Source organism: Antennarius striatus, chromosome 2, assembly GCF_040054535.1.
Source record: "Antennarius striatus isolate MH-2024 chromosome 2, ASM4005453v1, whole genome shotgun sequence".
NCBI classification, from domain to species: Eukaryota; Metazoa; Chordata; class Actinopteri; order Lophiiformes; family Antennariidae; genus Antennarius; species Antennarius striatus.
In genome coordinates this window covers 12,179,701-12,203,475 of record NC_090777.1, presented here as the reverse complement: position 1 = coordinate 12,203,475, position 23,775 = coordinate 12,179,701, and the positions used below count along the sequence as shown (strand labels likewise).

General features: G+C 40.0%; 1 protein-coding gene across 1 annotated transcript in view; it reads left to right on the top strand.

The window, feature by feature from the left end:
- ctnnbl1 (catenin, beta like 1) overlaps positions 1 to 23,775 on the top strand; it is a 76,694-nt gene that overhangs the window by 33,060 nt on the left and 19,859 nt on the right. The window contains exons 12-13 of the mRNA XM_068331969.1: positions 4,546 to 4,643; positions 11,149 to 11,229. Of these exons, the coding sequence (XP_068188070.1) occupies positions 4,546 to 4,643; positions 11,149 to 11,229 (179 nt within the window). The remainder of the gene's footprint in view (positions 1 to 4,545; positions 4,644 to 11,148; positions 11,230 to 23,775) is intronic.

The window sequence follows — 23,775 nt, the reverse complement described above, 5'->3', positions numbered from 1 at the left end:
TTATTGGTACTCAGACTTAAAAGAAGTAGTGTAGATATAGTTATAATTACTATTCCAGCGTAAAGCAAATGAATGAAGTATTGCTTTCCACTTTTTGAGGATTTGCCCCCTCCATCTTGTTCCTACAATGTAATCTCACCTTCACCCTTGACAAATTTCAACACAGCAGGAGATGTTTCCTTTCAAACTCTTTGGAGCGACATTCCACAGCCAGCGATCAATAGCTTCCCCTCCAGGGTGCGGAGGTGGTGACATCAATTACCGCTTAGATCAAGTTGATAAAGTAGTGTCCTTTCGGAAATGACAGTTAGCCTCCATGTCATTGTGTACAGGAAGTAAGCCTTGTCTACATTAAAATAAGGGAACCTTGGAATGATGATCTTATTCAGACACTCTTAGACACAGAACAAATTAATTAATTAACCCTTAGTTGTAAGGGGACGGTGGGGTGGTGCAGTGGGTAGCACTGTCACCTCACAACAAGATGGAATAGGCCCCATCAACACCCGTGATACACAAGGCGGAAAAGCGACTGAAGCTGAGATGTTAACAGTAATCTCGTGTTCAGAGAAATGGATGGATGGATAATCCTTAATTGTTCTGCAGCAAATTTAATAAAGACTTCAATTAAAATGCCCAGCTGTCTCTTGAAGTCTTGGTTTTATGATTTGCTAAAAAAATCACTTGTTGTTTTGGAGTCAATCAAATGATCTTTGTCTTTTCATTGTTCAAAAAGGTACAATGAGACTTTTTTTTGACCCACCCACCACTGTTCTGTGTTGTTAAGGTCCTTTTGAATAAACAACGATCAAAACATTGTTTGCTTCCTGCACCACTGCATGTGTGATGACATTACTTGCTGCACCCTCAAAGTGTGTGTGAAAACATCTGTTTCATTCTAGAGTCTCCACATGCTTTGAAGTGACCACACTTGCCATGAAACTCAACCCCTCTATCTGAGTAACTATTGCCCAACATAACTTACCTTCACCATCATGAAATGCTTTGAGCAGCTTATCAAATCATTCATCACCTCCTCGTTCCCATACCCACTGGATCCACTTCCGTTTTGCCTACATGCCCAATGGGTCAACCAAAGATGACATTATCATTTCCCTCACCTTCCACATCATTTCTCTCACCTGTAACCAAGGTACACATATGTAGGATGCTGTTCATGACCACAATTCGACATTCTGTACTAATGTGCTGCTGAAACTTGTCAAGAAGGGCAGACCCCAGGTTGTGTGGGGGTAGTCGATACCACATCCTCCCCCCTTACTTTCAGCACCGATGCCCCCCAGGCCTGCATGCTCAGGCCTTGCCTGTTATCATTGTTCAAAAATGACTGAAGCCACATACACATCCAGTACCACTGTTATGTTTGCTGATTACATGACCATCCCCGGCCTGATCACCAGCAGTAATAAGATGGCCTGCAGAGGTGAGACCAGGACAATAATGCCATTCCATACATAAACAAAGCCATATGGAGAACAAAGTGCCTCCCTCCTCATTTATCAACAGAACTATGGTGGACAGAGCTTCAGGTTCCTCGGGGTCTACATCATTGAGGACTTGATTTGTAGCCACCACATAGACTCCTGTTCAAAATGAGCCATAGAACGAACAATGCCTCTTCTTACTCTGCTGACTGTGGAGGCTCAGGATAGTCTGCATCTTCTGTAGATTCACCTTGAGAGGAGCTGTACATCAGGTTAGATTCGGGTGGAAAAACTTGAATCGTTGAAGCCTCCATGATCCCAGCCACAAGCTGTTCTGCCTACTGCTCTCTGGCTGACGGTACTTCAGCATCCGGGCCCACAACCGCAGCCTCAGAGACAGCTTTATCTCACAAGCTTTGAGACTACATGACAGCATAATGTAGAATGCGCTGCACTTGCAATACAGCTATTTTTTTTTTTTAATTTTAGCGTCTACATTTGTGTATATTACCTTAAGACATTTGTAGCCCTCTCTTATTTTATTATATTTATGTATTTAATTATACATTGCTAATTTTTAAGCAGTGCATGAGTGAGACTATAACATGAGCATTTCAGTGCCAGCAGCTACTTTGTGATTGTTTTGCACATGCTTGATTGATTGATTGATTGATTTGTTTGGGTCAAAGAACCCAAGGTATGAACAGGTGAACTTCTAGGATTAACATGACCTTTATGAGTAAAAAACCCCCCACCTTTTTCTGTTTAAATTACACTTCACCGTATGCTCTTCACCTGTAACTAATTTTATGGGACAATATTTAAATGTTCTTAAATTCTTAATTTCTTCTTTGAAATGATCGACAAATGAAGTCAGGAAACAAGTCTCCGTGGACTATGATGTCTGTAGATGTCAGAGTCATTTCTAGAGAAAGTATGATGCAGGTTAGGGAGAACCCGGAGAAGTGGAGGATTCCATTTGAGAGGAGCGAAATGAAAGCAATCAGTGGTGAAACAGGATGTGTGTGAATGGGAAGGAGGGCAGTGAAACAGTCAGTATGTAGGATCGTAGATGTAGTGTGAAAGAGAGGTATAAGAAGAGAATATAGGCAGGGTGGACTGGGTGGAGAACAGTAAACTGTGACAGAAGGGCAAGGTCTACATGATGGTAGTGAGACCAGCTATATTGAATTGGTTTACAGAACAGGAAGCTGAAGTGGAGGTGTCAGAGCTGAGGATGTGGATATTTCTTCTCCAAGTTCCCAGAATGAGCAGGACAATGAACAATGCATTAGGTCAACAGCTCATGTTGGACAGTTTGGTGAGAAAATGATTGAGACAAGGTTCAGAATGTTTGGACATGTACAGTATGTAGAGAATATCAATCAATCTTTATCTGTTGAACAAACTCACGTACATTTGTCTTGGGACTGTGATAACCATGTATGGGAAAGGATTCAGGGGATGGAGCTGCCAGGCAAAGGGAGAAAAGGAAGACCAGTAAGGAAGGACATGCAGGTTGTTGATGTGAGGAAAGAGGATTCAGGGGAGAGGGTACTGGAAGATTGTGAAAGGTCAAGAGTACGAAGAGCAACAGACTAGTTTCAAGATTTTTACACAAAGAAGTTTTCAGTGTTCATTTATATTTTTAGGAGGTGTTTCTTTGAAAAGAATACAGTCCAGTTTTTGTGTTTTGTTGCTGTCAAGCTTATTTGTACAATTCTGAAAGATTTGACATCAACAGCTGTTAAGGCCTTTATTTTTGTCAGCCTCCAAGTCTCATAAGGACACTGCAGGTCATCAGGGATTGCAGAAAGGCAGCTGACAGTAAACAAGATCCCTTTTCAAAAAGCAGAAAGCGGATTGATTCTTGTGCTCTTGTTGCTTAGCAACTGCAAAGCCCTGTTGAGAGAGAATATTGACCTCTTGGTGATAAAGTCCAATTACACCCCCCCCCTTCGTAGTACAGTGCGCCCTCGTTCTTTGCGATTCATGCGTTCCAGGAGCCACGCGCAATTAACGATTTCCGCAGTAGAGTGACGAACTATTTATCTTATTAAATTTACGGTAATTTATTTTTTATGACCTCATACTGATTTTAAACCACCTTATATATGTATTACCTTTTCCCACACTCTTATCGACTGTTTAAAGCACTTTTGTGTCTCACTTAAGTCCGAGACTCACGGAACCGAGTGCACTTCCAAATGCCGTCCGCCAATAGAATGCTCGTACGGTATCATGTGACTGCCTACCAGAAGTCACGAGCGTTGATGTGATGCGCAAATGCGTGAGGGCACCCTTTATATCCAGAGATTTCAGTGTCTCTCCAGTGTGTACAGAGAAATATTATCCTGTGATTGTCACCTATTGATTCAACATGATTGTCTTTGAATAATATTTACCGCCACTGAAACTAACAAAGACCCTCAATGTATGTATTTTTTTTCCTTTCAGAATAAGTCAATTAACAGGTTTTATGCCCCTCTGTTTAAAAAATAGAAAATTTCCATTACCATTAGAAATGTAATTTAACCACAGTTGTAGCACATGCAGCATATGCCCTTAAATGAAAACTGATTTCTAAATTTTATTATGCTTTGCTGCATCTCTTGTTCTTGGTGCTTCCTGTAAGAATAGCTTGGCTGAGCTTGGAGAGTCTAATAAGAATTTATCAAGTGTTCATCATTTATTCTTTGAAGTTGTTGTTGTCGATTGATATGTTTGGTGGAACATAATTCTTCTGAGATAAAACAATTAGTTCTTTAATGGAATGTGATCACGTAGGAAATTCAGATACAAAATGCTGAACTCTGCTCATTTGTTGTTGAGGAGTGGCTCTCTGTTTGATATGAGGAAATCACCATTGCTTGCTTTTACTTAAATTCCCTGCTTTCATGATATAATATTATTGTAGCATGAACTTTTTACATTTTGCATAAATTTCAGCCAAATATAAATTTCAGCCAAATTTAATCCCTAACTTTTTGTGAGGGGTGTATCTCAATCACTGTAATGAATTAATATACAATTAACGTCTTTGGTATATTTGCAACATAAGTGAGGAATCTTACCTTTACATGTCACTTTGCATCCCCAGAACATGTCTGCTCCATCATTGCCTCCATGCTCAGAAATCTCAAGTCCCAACAGAGAAGCAGGCTACTCAACAAGTTCACAGAGAACGACTGTGAGAAGGTTGGTGTTTATCTTCTGTTTCTCTTCTTCCTTTGTTGTCTTTCAATGCACAATGAGAAAATTGAAAATAAAATGTGTAAATAAAATGTGACTGTTTGGTTATGCTGCCACAATGCTCTGCTGCTCAGCTTGTATAAACCACTGGTATTTTAGGACAAAATTAAGATGGAATCTCATATTTTTCATCAAGATTTGCGAAGTTAGGAAATTTATTCTATTTTAGTAACATGTAATATTTTTAGGGTAGCACAGTTACAATAAATTGACTATTTTAATGCTTCATTAATGTAACTCATTTCTCAAAATGATTGATGTTCTATCAGAAATATTACCTTTGACAAGGTAATATTGACTGGTGAGGTAATAATACTGTCTACGCTGAATGGACAGAAGCAGTTTTTAACATTTTAGATGAATCAGTCATCACTTCATTGCCAGTTATGTTTCTATAACACAGATTGTCTTAAAATTATTACTTACTTTGGATGGTAATATTTGCTAACCTAAACATGTGTAAAAGACTATAAAGAGTTGAAGTGCTTTCAAAGCTAATCATTGATAAAAAAAAAGGATTTGGAATATCTTATAATTACAGGTTTTGTATATTGGCCATTCTACCGAATTCTTTCAGAGTTGGAGACACTCTTTGTTTTTTTTTCCCCAAAAAAACTTGTCTGTACATTGTGCCATGTTTCTACGGTAGAAAGCTAGAAAAGGCACATCAAAATTTCTTATATTAATACCTTGTCTGTTCTTGAAATGTCTTCCCGCACCTGAAATGTGTCACTACCGTAACACAGCAACACACTACAATAAAAACTATTAACCCTTTATTGTCCCACAGTGGGGAAAATTTTGATTAAATTATACTAATTTGTTAGAATTGTGTGTCCATACACCTTCTAAAGAATATTTTTAGGAATTTATTAAGAAGGGTTTTACTATTGAATCACTTCAATTTTTAAACACATTTCAAAGTTTATTTTCCAAGAGTCATCCAAATTTAAATGCAATTTTTTTTTGTAAAATGAATTACAGTGATCTTAAAGATCTCAGAGTTAATTAGTTATGACATTGAATGCACATTTAACTAATAGTTATCATTTAATTTAATGACTGTTGTTATTTTATTTACAATATACTCCCTGTTACAGTAGTGACAGCACTGTTACGATAGTGACTGCACTTCTTGGTTGTGACCATGATTATGTTTACAAACACAAATGTTTATAATTAATAAAATTAGGTCATTTACTATTTTACATTACTTCGACATAGCAGCACATCTACTGCAACATGACATTAGAACATCTAATGTGTTTTGTACTTGGAAGTGCATTAAATAACAAAATATAGAACATTAATAATCAAGTTATTCACATACTGAAATAATAACCTATAACAGGTTCTTCATGGTGAGCCTCCAATGAGCAACTTATAAAGAGGACAGCGCCTTGCTCAAGGGCGCTTTAGCAGTGCTTGGGAGGTGAACTGACGCCCCCCACTGTCAGTTCACACTTCCGGGTCTTGAACCACAGAACCCCCAGTCCAAGACTTAGTGGTAATATAAAACATTATATTCATGTTTTATTACGTCATACACTAGCGGGAAATTCCATGATAAAACATTAATATCAGACTTCATACCTCTTCTTTCTTCTTCTTTTCCTTTCGGCTTTTCTCTTCAGGGGTCGCCACAGCAAATCAATTGCCTCCATCTAGCCCTGTCCTTTGCATTCTCTTCTCTCACACCAACTACCTTCATGTCCTCCCTCATTACATCCATAAACCTCATCTTTGGTCTTCACCCAGGCCTCCTGCCTGGCAGTTCAAAACTCAGCATCCTTTTACCTATATATTCACTATCTCTCCTCTGGACATGTCCAAACCATCTCAGTCTGGCCTCTCTGACTTTATCTCCAAAACCTCTAACATGTGCTGTCCCTCTGATGTACCCATTCCTGATCCTATCCTTCCTGCTCACTCCCAGAGAGAACCTCAGCATCTTCATCTCTGCTACCTCCAGCTCTGTCTCCTGTCTTTTCCTCAGTGACACTGTCTCTAGACCAAACAACATTGCTGGTCTCACCACAGTTTTGTACACCTTTCTTTTCATTTTAGCTGAAACTCTTCTATCACAAATCACACCTGACACTTTTCTCCAACCATTCCATCCTGCCTGTATATGCTTCTTCACCTCTTTTCCACACTCTCCATTGCTTTGGACTGTTGAGCCTATAACTACTTAAAATCCTCCACCTTCTTGATCTGTTCTCCCTGTAACGTCACTCTTCCACTTGGGTCCCTCTCATTCACACACATGTACTCTGTTTTACTGCGGCTAACCTTCATTCCTCTACATTCCAGGGCAAACCTCCACCTCTCTAGCTTCTCCTCCACCTGTTCCCTGCTCTCGCTGCAGATCACAATGTCATCTGCAAACATCATAGTGCATGGAGATTCCGGTCTAGACTCGTCTGTCAGCCTGTCCATCACCATAGAGAACAAGAAGGGGCTCAAAGGTGATCCCTGATGCAGTCCCATCTCCACCTTGAACTCCTTTGTCACACATACAGCACACCTCACCACTGTCTTACAGTCCTCATACATGTCCTGCACCGCTCTAATATACTTCTCTGCCACTCCGGACTTCCTCATACAATACCACAGTTCCTCTCTGGGCACCCTGTCATAAGCTTTCTCCAGATCTACAAAAACACAATGCAGCTCCGTTTGGACTTCTCTGTACTTCTATATCAACATCCTCAAAGCAAATACTGCATCTGTAGTACACTTTTTTGGCATGAAACCTTACTGCTGCTCACAAATGCTCACTTCTGCCCTTAGTTTAGCTTCCAATACTCTTTCCCATAACTTCATTGTATGGCTCATCAGCTTTATTCCTCTGTAGTTTCCACAACTCTGCACATCTCCCTTGTTCTTAAAAATGGGCACCAGCACATTTCTCCTCCATTCCTCAGGCATCTTCTCACTATCTAAGATCCTGTTGAACCACCCAGTCAGAAACTCTACTGCCACCTCTCTTAGACACTTCCAAACCTCTACAGGTATATCATCAGGACCGACTGCCTTTCCACTCTTCATCCTCTTCAGTGCCCTCCTCACTTCATCCTGCCTAATCTTTGCTACATCCTGGTCCACAACAGTCACCTCTTCTTGTCTTTGTTCTCTCTCATTTTCCACGTTCATCAACTCTTCAAAGTACTCTTTCCATCTTCCCATCACACTACTGGCACCTGTCAATAGATTTCCATCCCTCTCCTTAATCACCCTAACCTGCTGCACGTCCTTCCCGTCTCTGTCTCTCTGTCTTGCCAACCTGTATAGATCAGTCTCTCCATCCTTACTGTCCAACCTAGCATACAAGTCATCATAAGCTTCTTTTTTGGCCTTTGCTACCTCTACCTTCACCTTACACTGTATCTCCCTGTACTCCTGTCTACTCTCCTCAGTCCTCTCATTGTCCCACTTCTTTTTAGCTAATCTCTTTCTCTGTATACACTCCTGTACCTCCTCATTCTACCACCAAGTCTCCTTATCTACTTTCCTTCCAGATGACAAACCAAGTACTCTCTTACTTTTGTCTCTGATCACAATAGCTGTAGTTGTCCAGTCATCTGGCTGCACCTCCCGACCACCCAGAGCCTGTCTTAACTCCTTCCTAAAAGTCATGCAACACTCTTTTCAGCTTCCACCATTTCGTTTTCTGCTCTGCCTCTGCCCTCTTCATCTTCCTCACCACCAGAGTCATCCTGCACACCACCATCCTATGCTGTTTGGCTACACTATCGCCTGCCACTACTTTACAGTCACTGATCTCCTTCAGGTTACACCGTCTACACAAGATGTAGTCTACCTGTGTGCCCCTACCACCACTCTTATAGGTCACCCTATGTTCCTGCCTCTTCTGGAAGAAAGTATTCACTATACCTATTTCCATCCTTTTTGCAAAGTCAACTACCATCTGTCCTTCTGCGTTCCTCTCCTGGATACCAAACCTGCCCATCACCTCCTCATCACCTCTGTTTCCTGCACCAACATGTCCATTGAAGTCTGCTCCAATGACAACTCTCTCACTTCTAGGTATGCTCTGCATCACTTCATCAAAGTGCAACCAGAATCTTTCCTTCTCCTCCAGCTCACACCCTACCTGTGGAGCATACCCACTAACAACATTGAACATCACACCTTTGTTTTCTAGTTTCAGACTCATCACTCTATCCGACACTCTTTTTGCCCCCAGGACATTCCTAACAAACTCCCCCGTCAACATAACTCCTACTCCATTTCTCTTCCCATCTACACCATAATAGAACAACTTGAATCCTGCTGCTAAACTTCTAGCCTTGCTACCTTTCTTCCTGGACACACAATATGTCTACCTTCCTCCTCTGCATCATGTCAACCAACTCTCTACCTTTTCCTGTCATAGTTCCAACATTCAACGTCCCTACTCTCAGTCCTATACTCTTGGCACTCCTCTCTCTCCCTAAAAACACACTTTGCTCCTCTCCTTCGACCAACAGTTGTCCAATTCCCACGGGCACCCTGTAGGTCAACAGCGCCATCGACTGATCCGGTATGGAAGTCATGGGTTTGATTCGCATCTTTGATTTGGCAAAAGTTTTACGCCGGATGCCTTTCCTGACACAATCCTCTGTATTTATCCGGGCTTGGGACCGGCACAATAAGACGCTGGCTTGTGTCCTCTTGTGGCTACAATATCAGACTTCATACCAACATATGAAAACAAATATATCGGTATAATAAAACAAGCGCACCCATCACAGAGTTCTCCCACCAGCAGACAGCGCATCCCGGTCTGAGCCAGAACTGGCGACGGCGTCTTTGGCGAGGAACGTGAATGAATGAATGAATGAATAAATTAAGTAATAAATAGATAAACTTTACGACTCATAAAGAAAGAAACACACAAACAAATATCCAACTGTAAAGCATGTTTATCAACACGTCTTTGACATGGTGCTTTTATACATCAGAAAATAGCCGGTTTTAACTCCGTCCACACACAAATTTGGAGTATTAATCATTCTAATTTTAATTTTACCAGCTGACAGCAGTAGCTTAAATGCATTCAGGTCACAGTCAGGTGTCTCACTGCTTGTTCTATATTAAGTTCTGACACATGTTTCAGAATAAATGAAAGAGATTAAAATATCAAACCTGACACTATGGCTGGATTTTTCTTACTCCGGCATTCAATGTGCAACTCAAAAAGGACTGTCTTCCCCCCCTCTTAACTGTCCTCTGCTGTCTTATTTACATCATCCACTTCTACAGTTATTTTTATTTTATGTGACAGTTTAATGTCTTTGACTTGAATTCATTATTTAAAAAAAGTTGGGATTGTGTTAAACACTGACAAATTTGAATATTTGAAAAACAGAAAATAACTATTTTCTAATCACTTAATTTGAAAGCAATAAAGATGCGGTATGTCTGAAGTTCTGTTTCATCAGCTTCAGTGATTTTTGTAAATGAATGCTACTTGTCAATGTGTATCATGGATATGTATGAAAAGGGCATCATCTTAGGATTCAGTCATTCACAGGCAAAGAAGATGACACCGTCAGTCAAACAGTTGAAGAACATTTCCCAGCAAACAATTTCAAGCAATTTGATAATTTCACCATGTAATATAATCAAAAGTAGAGAGAATTTGTAGAAACCTTAGACACGAGGGAGCAACGATAAAAATCAACATTGAATGTTTGTTACATGTAACTTCTCAAGCAGCACCTCATTAAAGTCATTCAATAAAGAATATTGTTATTATGATTTCATTCAGAGATGTTAATGAGTTCTCTGAACTCAGACTCTTTTGAGACAGACTCACAAAAGTAGGCATTCCTTATGTTACACAAGAAAATGAAGACACATTCTCTCGCCTAACGACAGCAGGATTCAAAAGAGTCTGCTGTGGTCCAGACCCGCCCCCTGTGAAAATGTGTGACACATCAGATATGATGACTCTTTCACCTGGGACCAATAAGTAGCTGCAGTTGTTTCTCAAACAACAAAGGGACAGAGTTCCTCTTCGAAAACTTTCTTCTTCTGAAACACTTATGGCAATGGTAAACATGTTTTAACTAAAAAAACACAGTTCGAACATCAGGTATCTTCTTGTTGTGTGCCCTAAGGTGAAAGAAGATTTACAAACCATTGTTTTAATATAAATGTTGGAGTTTTTTGGAGTTGTATGCTTATGCAACAATTTTACGTTTTTTCTTTCCCTGCTTTATGAAACCCAGCAACTGAACAGGTAGGCAGAAAACAGATTAAAATCTGTGGATGATTAACGTAAAGAAAATGAAAAGTATTTTTCCATGCTTACCCGCTGAGTCTCATCTTGTTCTGTTTCTTCTTTGTGCTCTCATGTTTCTCTCACGTATTTCTGCCGGCTTTCTTGAATGCTGCATTTCTCACTTTGTCTTTGTCTGCTTCTATTTCATTCTCTTTCCAGGTCGATCGACTGATGGAGCTGCATTTTAAGTATCTGGAAGCTGTTCAACAGGCTGACAAGAGGATCGAAGGAGAGAAACATGTAAGTTTCTCTGTTTTTCTCCTTATGTTTCCCATCCTTGTCATTTGTCCTCTCTGTGCTGTTTCTTTTACCCTGGCTCTGTATCATGCAGCTTGTTGTTGCCATTTTTTAGTTTGATGGTGACTGAGAAAAACCAGTGAAGCCATGCAGTGGCAGCCACGGTTTAGTTAAAGCTTCAGGTCACTTGGAACTAAATCAGATTTGTTTGCATAAGGTTTTCTCTGGTTGATATTGTGCCATTTCTGTGTAAGCGTTGTAGGCTTCAGTCCCTGTCAGGGAAGAATAAACTCTGATTATGATACTAATCTGGATCAATACCAGGATGTAGTTTATAAATCCTTTAGTGTTTATTCTCATCGTATTTTGAGTCCTGGAAAGATGCAAACAAATTCTGGAAAATTGATTATCTTCTCACCAGTAATCAAACTTATTTATTTAATTTTAAGGAGTGGTGGGCCGTCAGGGCCAGCGAGGCCTTCTTTGCTGGCCTGACATAACCAGAACTCATGATAATATTTATGATACAAGTTAGTTATATATTAATGTATTTTCCTTAAATATATTTTAATATACGTATAAATATATACATATATAAATTGGGATATAATTAACATGGGCCAACACTGGGTCAGTGTTCTATTTTTAGGTTCAGCTAGCTTGTGTTGCCAGGTTGAATGAAATCTGTTCAGGCCCTTCAGAATCTAGAATGGAGGGGTCCCTGCACTGTGAGAAATCGGACATTTATAGTTAATAAACAGATGCGATAGGCAATCTGATCACGAGTTGGCCTTCTAGGATCTGCTAGCTAGCCCTTGTCCTGACATGTACGTGTCCTGTGATTGGATACTTACTCTGAGAAGGCGGTGCTATGCAGACGCACATTTGAAGAGAAGCTCTTGTGAGACAAGGTCGTCCGATCCCTGAACGAGCTAATTTGTTGCTGGATTTAAAACGCAGGGATAAACTGTACAACCAAGTCATCAAAGTGTTCTTGAGGAAATAAAGGAGAATGGATTTTGTATTTAAATAAGCCATTTGAACAACTGTTTTGGTGAGTACAAGCATTTTTTAATTTAATTTTTCGTATTTAAAATATAACGCTGTCACTACTGTAAAATAGCCAGTTTCATACACGATAGAGGTGATACAATATATAGCAGTGTGTTAGTGTATTTCTGTACAGGGGAAAAATGTATTTTCTATGAAAAGCAGTGCTGTAGATTAGAGGTAAAATAGGGCCTAAAAAATCCAGCCCGATCCGACCTGAGGGTATTAAAGCCCGACCCGAGCCCGGGGTACTAAGGCCCGACCCAACCCGAACATAATTATTGACATTTTGAGCCCGACCCAGCCGGATCGAGCTTGGACTCGGGCTTAAGATCTTACCTCCATCGGAAAAGGTAAAGTGACAGTAGAAGATACAGCTGATGCACGGAGGGAACTGAGCAGGTATTGGAGATGGATGTTTCTCATACAGCACCTTCTCTGTTTTACTTAAAGTATTTCTTTTATAAGGATATTCCTTAGTTTAATATCCATAGATCGTTTGAGATGCATAATATATAGATATATACCATATTGGCCCGAATATAAGACGACCTCCTCTTTTTCAAGACTCAAGTTTGAAAAAGACCAAATTTAATTTTTAAACAGAAAGTAATTACAGTACATCTCCGTACATTACACTTTGTGACACCATATTTCACAGCCGCTTTGCAATTGTTTGAAGACTGCCTCATTTATCACCATCATCTTGAAGTTTGCATCATAACTTCTCCTTAGCTGCCGGTTAACCTAGCCGATCTTCGACCCACTTTTCTCCAGATTGTCGCTACATTTCTCCATTTTCTGTTTATTTCTTCTCTTATTTTCTTCTGTTTTCTTTCTTACCGCTATTTTTTATTTTTCTTCTTCGTGACGGGTTCGCTTTTGCCTGGGAGTTAAGTTCAACATTCGCTTTAAAGTTATCTGGCGCCATCTAGCATTGTGAATGGGTATAACGTCTAGACCCCGAATGTAAGACGACCCCCACTTTTTCAGTCTTATTTCAATGCAAAAAACACAGTCTTATATTTGGGCCAATACGGTATTTATTGAAAAAGTTCGGGCCGGGTCGGGCTTGGATCTTAAGATTTTAAGCCCGAGCCCTAGTCCAAAAAAAATGCAGCCCAACCCAACCCAAGCCCGAGGGTATTAAAGCCTGACCTGAATGTAATTACTGAATTTTTGAGCCCGACCTGATCCGAATTTTGGGCCAGGTCGGGCTTGGACTCGGGCTGGGGCTTAAGATCTTACCACTACTGTAGATACATTACAGTATGTCACATATGAAGGGTGAGCAGCTTCAGTCTGGTTGAAACAATACATTAAGTGTATATTAAGTATAACGTTATTGTTGCCAAAAAGACCAGCGGGGCTACATTTTTCTTATGGAGATGTCAACATGGTGAATTAAATTATTTACTTTCAGTATTTATCTTATTCAATAACATAACTGACATCACATGATGGGTTTAATTATACTGTATCAGTATCAATGACGGGGCCCCATTAACTGAAGTGAAACAGTGAAAAGGACCCTGACCCAAAAACAATTCATGTGTTGTGATGATTTACATTTACATCAACAGACTCGATCTGTATTGTTGTCATTATAATCTCAATTGATTTGAATAAGTTGAATAAAGTTAGGTGAAGTTGTCAAAATTATTTAGTTGTGAAGTCATGCAGGCATTGTTTTATGGAAATGAATAAAACACCCACCCAAAAAGGAAATAACATTCACACTATAAACCTGTAATGCTTACTAGAATTATTAAAACAAGAACAGAAAATGGATCAAGGAAACAACTGGAAACACTCTTTGTTTGTTATTAAAGGAGAATAATGCACATAGATTGTTTTGGGTGTCAACATTCTATAAATTTATAACCACAGATCAACTTGATGACGAATATACAGTATACTACAGGGAGTTTTTACATGGATGCAATTGCATCACTTTTTTATGGTTGTGCTTATTGCCATCCAGATCCAAATTAAAATGAAATAGCATTCTAAGATGTTCTGGTATTCAACACAGTCACAGGTATAGAAGTGATGATTGATCGAAACATTGCCTCTTTTGATAGATAAGATGAGCAACTCCAAAGCCATGAGCAGGGAAATCATCACAATCCTACTGATAACAGTCTGAAAGTTTACACAGGAAGGATGCTTGATACCAGCATGTGTGAGCCATATTCAGCTGTCTGGATACTGTGTGTGTGTGTGTGTGTGTGTGTGTGTGTGTGTGTGTGTGTGTGTGTGTGTGTGTGTGTGTGTGTGTGTGTGTGTGTGTGTGTGTGTGTGTGTGTGTGTGTGTGTGTGTGTGTGTGTGTGTGTGTGTGTGTGTGTGTGTGTGTGTGTGTGTGTGTGTGTGTGTGTGTGTGTGTGTGTGTGTGTCGAGCTGTGGCCTAGACAAACCAACGGGAGGATATGGATTGAAGATAATGGCTTCAACAGAGAAAGAGCCGAAGGAAGATGGGGACAAAAAGAAAAATTAAAGTACTGTACTATTGATATCAGAAAGTGCAGTGGATGATTTAAGTATTGGAAATTCAGGAAAACAAAAAATATTTAAGGGAAGTGACAGGGAGCTAGATAAGTGTGTGATTCCAATTCAAAGATGACTGAAGTTTAATATCAGAGACATCATGGTGGCTTTACCAAGTGAAGGCTATACAGATTGACACTTTATCTCCCTCCGTATCTTTTCACTCCGTTTTCTTCTGTCTTTGGACAAGAAGAAGATGAAGAAGATAGATCCACTTTATTAATCCCCTAATGGGGAAAATTTTTTTCAATCCATGCATATACATATCTTTGTGTTAGATACAGATTTTGTGAGCTAGTTTTTGGTTTGCCTTTTCCCAGCTCAGTCACACACTGAGCTGAACACACAGAAGGTGACAAAATTTCAATTTGTGACATTCGGCAAAAAACTAACAAGTAGTAAAAGCAGAAATATTTAATTTATTTTAACTTGATCTACAATCACACATGGTCTGAACACCATTTCAGACTTCCTTAGAGTGATGTGAAAATTATATCACATCAACATTTTGAACAAAATGTCAATTATCTATGTAAATGTATTTCTGTAATTGAACTCTTTATCAGATTTTTTAATTACACAAGTATAAATACAAATTCTGTAAAAGTATGTCTATTGAATAACAGCACTTACTAAACATTCATTAAATCCATCTAATGTGTACAAGCAAACCTCAATTAGAGTCCTGTACCAAAACACTGTTAACAATAATCAAGACATGATAAGCTACAAATGTTAAATGGATTGGATTGATTTGTTGCAAACAACAACTCTTGGCATCACAGATATGGTACAGCATCGTGTAAATACTTACCCACCATCATCTAAAGCGTGGGAGTTTTAGTCAGAGTGCCAAGTATTTGGTGCTTTGTGAGCCTTAAAAGTTTTAAAGGCCTTATCACAGCAGAACAACTGCTCTGTACAAACACATGAAGCAAAGTATCCCTAACTGATTGGTCAGGACCAGAGACTTTCCACATTTTCTGTTTACTTAAATGGTCATAAATGGATGAAAAAATGTCTGAAGCTAACTTTATTGCTCTCTGATGAGACAGGAGGCGTGTAATATTGGAATTCACGCAGCATGAATTGGAACATCTTTTTCCCCCCCAAAAAAATCTTATTTTTTGGCATACATGTGGCCTTTTAAGTCAACATAATGAACGTATTGGTATGCTGTGAGGTCAAAGGACAAGTTTGGTTCTGATGGAAACATCCAATTACATTGATGTTTGGCCATTACACTCAAACTGCTAATGTCTTTCAGGAGTAGATCTTAAGTAGGAGAATCTTAAGGAAGCAGTCATAAAAATAACCAAAATAAACAGTGAAACTATCCATTTTCTTTAGTTGAACTGGTGAAGAAAAAGTCATAGAAAATATCAATACTTCTATTAAAAGACAGGATTAAAGAACAGCATCAATCCCTAAAGAGACAAAATTATAGCACCTTTTTATGTCCTGTTAATTTTTTTTGCGTTTTTAACATTTGCTTTCTCAAGAAATAATTTTTTTTGAAGTGATTCTAGTTTGTTTACTGCTCTTTTATTATGTTACTTTTATTTGCAATGACTCGGTGTCTTATCTGGGGTATACCCCGCTGGTCGCCCATAGCTAGCTGAGATAGGCTCCAGCACACCTCAGACCTGCAATACGAATAAGCTGTTAATGAGATGATAGTGAGAAATGGATGGATAGATGATTTTCATAATAATAATAATGGATTAGATTTATATTGCGCTTTTCTGGACACTCAAAGTCGCTTTTAAATTGGATCCATTATTCATTCACTCCTCATTCATACTTGGTGATGGTAATCTACATACAGTATGTAGCCACAGCTGCCCTGGGGCAGACTGACGGAGGCGTGGCTGCCAATCTGGGCCTACGGCCCCTCCGACCACCACCGGAACAATCACACACATTCACACACCAGCAAGTGCCCCACTGGAGGCAAGGAGGGTAAAGTGTCTTGCCCAAGGACACAACGACAAATGACTCGGCGGGAGAGGGAATCGAACCGCCGATCTTGAATCATTGGACGACCCGCGATACCACTGAGCCACGGCCGCCCCCAATGTTGATTGTGTCGGTTTGCTCACACTGACCTCTGATAAAGGTTATGGTCCATCCACATCAACACAAATGGAGTTTTTCCAGTTACTTGACCATCTGGATACATATTTTCTTTTTTTTAAAAATCATTGTACGTGGTCTGAAATAATACTGTTTAGGCGCACTGCTGATTGGGTTTCTATGCGCTGTGTGGTATGATGGATTAAGAAGCTGTGCTTTACTTCCCACTGGTTTTAGTGTGGATGCAGAAAACATTTAAATTATATTGTAAGCCGAAGTGATTCAAACATTCCATTAAATGCCACATGTTATTCCAAATGAGGTGATGAAGATGCCAACCCAGTTCTGTCCAGCACCTCAGCTGAATTGGCTGCTGTCAGCAGCAATGTTTTATCTCTCTCTGCTGGGCCTTTTGGGTTGTCCTTGTTAAGCCTGCTTTTAAGGGCAGTAAGCAAAATGTTTTTCCTCTGCAACATATTAACCACAGATTTCTCAGGAGAATAGCAGAAAAAAGCTGTTGCTGCTGTTGCTGCTATTTCTCTGTCTTCAGCCCAGCCCTTTTAATAAGCTGCTTATTTTCCTCCCACCTTGGAATCTCTGTTTGTCCTTCCATCCATCTGATTCCTTCCTTTCCCCCCCACATTTTTAATTTTTATGACCCAACTCTGTTTCTTTCATCTTTCTTTTACTCACCCCTAACATCAGTTACTCGTCACTCCTTCCTCTCTTATGTGTCTTGTTTCCCCTCATGTTGTTTTCTTTACTTTTTTCTCTTTTCCTGTATTTGTATTTCTGCTTTAATGTCTGTCTCCTTTTGTTTTCTCCTATTGTTTCTCACCTCCTTCTGTAGTGCAGTTACTTTCATCTCTCTTCCTCCACTTCCATTCTTCCAAATTTTCTCTCTTTTCTCAGCTGGTTGGTAACAGCTCCTGGAGATTGATGAAGCTCAGCAAGCATGGCGGAGTCTGACCTCAATACTGTAAAGTGCCTCAGTGCACTTTCCGTGTACCTAAGCACCAAGTTGGTCACTGCATTTTGTGTGTGTGTGTGTGCGTGTGTGTGTGTGTGTGTGTGTGTGTGTGTGTCTGTGTGTGTGTGCATGTGTGCGTGCGTTTGTGTCCGTGTCTGTATACTTGGCTTTTGTAAAGTGTACAGTGGAAATGAGTGGTTGAGCATTGCAGACAGTAAAATTTTTACTGGTAGGTTTGAATTGGTTTTGCACCTGGTTCTACTGTATTTTGCTGCCTTCAATGAATAAATGTTCTTTATTGATTAATTTGTTGAGGACGTGCAGCACACAGTGAAATGTGTCCAAAGCTGCTGCTGCAGTGCAACCAACAAAGACATCTTTGTTTGGTAATTCAAAAAATATTGTTTTGGACATCATAATGTTTATCTGGATATTACTTTTAAATAGAGCCTAAATCAGTCTGTTCACATAGACTAGCTGTCATAAAGTCTCAGTCCTCTGCTGACAACAAACTATGGTGAATTTATTCCTATTGAAAAATTCTATTTAGAAATGTTCCTTTCAATCCACACTATAGCATTATTTTAACCATGCATTTGTTCCCCTCAGTTAAAGTACACAAGCAAAGGTACAAATGTAGGGAAACTCAACAAATAATTGGAAAATTATTTTCTGAATGTTCCCAATAACAGTCTAAAATATTTGCGGTGCTTCCATACCATATGGGACCAAACAAACTGCCACAGTCAGGCAGATATCCCAGCCCAAACGAACATCCCCACCAGAGCTTTCTAGTGCTTTTTGAATTGACAGATTTGACCACAATTAAACCTAATTGCGAGTGAAGAAATCACCTAGGGCTTTGAAAATTCCCACAGAAAGCTGACAAGTGCAACTACCATGGCTATATACAAGGGACGTATGTAAAAATAACACAAGTAGGCGCAACTCTTTTGGAGCATTTGTCTTCCTCACCTGATACTGACCGAAGGGATTTGTTTTCAGCACAAACTGAATGACAAGGTGTTCTCCGTATCAAACACTTCCTCCCTACTGGTAGCGTTGCCGTTTTGCTTTGCCCCACTTTATGAACAAACTAATTATTCAGCCCCCAAAGCTCAAGGTTATGTTTTTTTGGGGGAGATTATTATAACTTGAAATCAGAGTGTTGTCTCATCTCCAACAAAATTCCAAATTTTCCCTCAAAGTTAACCTCATTATCAACCCTTATATCTCTCTTTTTAATGAGGGCATCAAACTCTCTTCTGGTGTTTTTTTATGCCTCATGAAGTGCATTACCTACCCTCATTCTGAGACACACTCACAGTGGCTATTTGCAAAATGCTGACAAAGAAATCACTTTAATTCAGCATTTCAGCATCCCAGAAGAAAAGAGGACAAGAATAACTACCACACAGACACACACGCACGCACACACACACACACACACACACACACACACACACACACACACACACACACACACACACACAGAACCACATACGCAGCCATAAACTCATTGCACAAGTATTCCGCATACGGGCCATCCTACTGAATTCTGGCAAATTGCTGTCCCACAACAACAAACTTTTTAACAAAACAAGTAAGGATTCAGACTTTCAATATTTACATAGATTATCGTGTGATTTAGTTGAACACAATACTATAACCAGATAGTAATTAAACTAAATATGTAGAAAATCATCATTTATGCTGCCTTCCTAGGTATTTCCTATTGGGAAGCAGTTGTCCCAATCTCTTCTTCTTTTTCTCCTTTAGGCTTTTCCCTTCAGGGGTTGCCACAGCAAATCAGTTGCCTCTATCTAACCCTGTCTTCTGCATTCTCTTCTCTCACACCAACTACCTTCATGTTCTCTTTCACTTCATCCGTAAACCTCCTCTTTGGTCTTCCCCTAGGCCTCCTGCATGGAAGTTCAAAACTCAGCACTCTTCTACCAATATATTCACTATCTCTCCTCTGGACATGTCCAAACCATCTCAGTCTGGCCTCTCTGGCTTTATCTCCAAAACCTCTAACATTTGCTGTCCCTCTGATGTACTCTTTTCTGATCCTATCCATTCTGGTCACTCCAAAAGAGAACCTCAGCATCTTCGTCTCTGCTACCTCCAGCTCTGTCTCCTGTCTTTTCCTCAGTGACACTGTCTCTAGACCAAACAACATCGCTGGTCTCACCACAGTTTTGTGCACCTTTCTTTTCATTTTAGCTGAAACTCTTCTATCACACATCACAGCTGACACTTTTCTCCACCTGTTCCATCCTGCCTGAACACGCTTCTTCACCTCTTTTCCACACTCCATTGCTTTGGACTGTTGACCTAAAGTATTTAAAATCCTCCACCTTCTTGATCTGTTCTCCCTGTAACGTCACTCTTCCACTTGGGTCCCTCTCATTCACACACATGTGTTCTGTTTTACTGCGGCTAACCTTCATTCCTCTCCTTTCCAGGACAAACCTCCACCTCTTTAGCTTCTCCTCCAACTCTTCCCTGCTCTTACTACAGATCAGTGCCATCTGCAAACATCATAGACAATGGAGATTCCTGTCTAACCTCGTCTGTCAGCTTGTCCATCAATATAGCGAACAAGAAGGGGCTCAGAGCTGATCCCTGATGCATTCCCATCTCCACCTTGAACTATTCTGTCACACCTACAGCACACCTCACCACTGTCTTACAGTCCTCATACATGTCCTGCACCGCTCTAACATACTTCTCTGCCACTCCGGACTTCCTCATACAATACCACAGTTCCTCTCTGGGCACCCTGTCATAAGCTTTCACCAGATCTACAAAAACACAATGCAGCTCCGTTTGTCCTTCTCTGTACTTCTCTATCAACATCCCCAAAGCAAATACTGGATCCGTAGTACACTTTTTTGGCATGAAATCATACTGCTGCTCACAAATGCTCACTTCTGCCCTTAGCCTAGCTTCGACTACTCTTTCCCATAACTGCATTGATAGTAACCACTGCACTTCTCCATTCCGCAGGCATCTTCTCACTATCTAAGATCCTGTTGAACAACCCAGTCAGACACTCTACTGCCACCTCTCATAGACACTTCCATATCTCCACCGGTATATCATCAGGACCGAGTGCCTTTCCACTCTTCATCTTCTTCATTACCCTGCTCATTTCATCCTGACTAATCTTTGTTACTTCCTGGTCCACAACAGCCATCTCTTCTAGTCTTTGTTCACTCTCATTTTCGTCATTCATCAACTCTTCAAAGTACTCTTTCCGTCTTTCCATCACACTACTGGCACCTGTCAATACACTTCCATCCCTCTCCTGAATCACCCTAACCTGCTGCACGTCCTTTCAGTCTCTCTCTGTCTTGCCAACCTGCGTAGATCAGTCTCTCCCTCCTTACTGTCCAACCTAGCATACAAGTCATCATAAGCTTCTTTGTTTGGCCTTTGCTACCTCTACTTTCATCTTACGCTAGATCTCCCTGTACTCCTGTCTACTGTCCTCAGTCCTCTCAGTGTCCCACTTTTTAGCTAACCTCCATCTCTGTAAACACTCCTCTACCTCTTCATTCCACCACCAAGTCTCCTTATCTACTTTCCTTCCAGATGACACACCAAGTACTCTCATACCTGTATCCCTGATCACATTAGCTGTAGTTGTCCAGTCATCTGGAAGCACCTCCTGACCTCCCAGAGCCTGTCTTAACACCTTACTATAGTCTTATAGTATTACTCAACCACCATCTGTCCTTCTGCATTCCTCTCCTCAAGTTTCAAGTTTCAAGTTTATTTCTTTTTATATAGCCCAGATTCACAAACAATGTCTCAAAGGGCTTTACAGTCTGCACATGGACGATATCCCTCTGACCTTTGTGCACTGCAAGCAGTGCGACCCTCACATCGGATAAGGAACAACTCCCCCCAAAACCCTTTTTAACAGGGGAAAAAATGGATGGGAGAAACCTCAGGAAGACTGCAGAGGAGGGACCCCTCTTCCAGGAGTGGACAGACGAAGCAATAGATACCGCATGTACAGATTAACAAAACAATAATAATAACAGTAACAATAATAAATGTATGACAAAGGCACGCTGATCCATCCAGTAGAGCGAGTCACCACCAGCCGATGAAGCACACAGAGGTGACCGATTGCCGAGGATCCACCACTCTGAGGACAGACCAAACAGTGCCTAAGTCATTGAGCTCTCCTGAATACCAAACCTGCCCATCACCTCCTCATCACCTCTGTTTCCTGTACCAATATATCCATTGAAGTCTGCACCAATGACAACTCTCTCACTTCTAGGTATGCTCTGCATCACTTCATCAACGTCCCAGTAGAATTTCTCATTCTCCTCCAGCTCACATCTTACCTGTGGAGCATACACATTAACAATATTGAACATCACTTGATTATTAATGTTCTTTATTTTTGTTCTTTAATGCACTTTCAAGTACAAAACATGTTAGATGGTCGAATGTCATGTTGCAGTAGATGTGCTGCTATGTCGAAGTAATGTAAAATAGTAAATGACCTAATTTTATTAATTATAAACATTTGTGTTTGTAAACATAATCATGGTCACAACCAAGAAGTGCAGTCACTATCATAACAGTGCTGTCACTACTGTAACAGGGAGTATATTGTAAAATAAATTGATTTCAAGTGATTTAGTTGTAAAACCCATAATAATAAAATTCTAAAAATATTCATAAGAAGGTGAATGAACACATAATTTTGACAAATTAATATAATACTTTTTATTGTAGTGTTACTGTGTTACGATAGTGAAACATTTCAGGTGTGGGAAAACATTCAAGAACAGGGAAGGCATTACTTTATGAAATTTGACTGCACCTGTTCTAGCTTTGTACCGTAGAAAAATGGCACAATTTATGTACGGACAAGGTTTTTGGAAAAAAACAACTTTTAAAAATGTGTCTCCAACTTTGCACGAATTCGGTAGAATGGCCAATGTACATGGTATCCGTAGTGACAAACACAACTGCATGGTTTGTAATAGACTATAACATGCACATTGCAAACACACAAACACACGCACACGCACACACACACACACACACACACACACACACATACATACACATACACACACACACACACACACACACACACACACACACGCAGCCATAAATCATACTCACCTCATCACACAAACAGACATTCACAAAGTCGCTGAGTTACAGTAAAGGGACTAAGACTGAAAATCACTGCAAATTACTTTGCCCGTGCTGCAGCCAGGCTCCCCTGAGGACGCAGTAATTGACTTGTCCAATTCCTCTTTTCAACACGTTTGTCCTGTGTTTGCAAAAAGATCCAAGCCGTCACAAAAAGTTATTGGCCATGCTTTCAAAACTTACAAATGACAAATCTCCTGCTGCTGTAATAAATACTGTCACACTGGCCCTAATGTTCATAATAATGAATATTTAAGACACTGGTTCAAACCTTACACAACCCCTTCCGAGTCATAGGGCCAACTTAATTCTTTGTGTGTGAAAAACATTCTAGTCCTCTTTTCCAGTAAGGCTCCCTGGAGGATGCAGTAATGGACTTGACCTTACTTGAAAACGTTTTTCCTTCTTCTTGACAAGAGTACAGCATTACTTCAACTGTCAGATGTTACAGAATAATACTAATATACCTGTATGTTGCAACAACATTATTAGGTAATTTACAGCTCGATATTTTAAGGCTTTAATGGAAGTGAACTCTACATACTCAACCAGCTGAAAACATACGTTTTGTCTGACACTGAATTGAAAAGATAAAATTGATAGCAAAAATGGATTAACCCAAAGCTTCAGGGCCGCTCATTGTGCATAATTCACAATGTGCATGAACCCAAGTAGTCATGATACACATTCAGGATGTTTAAGAGTTCTTTAT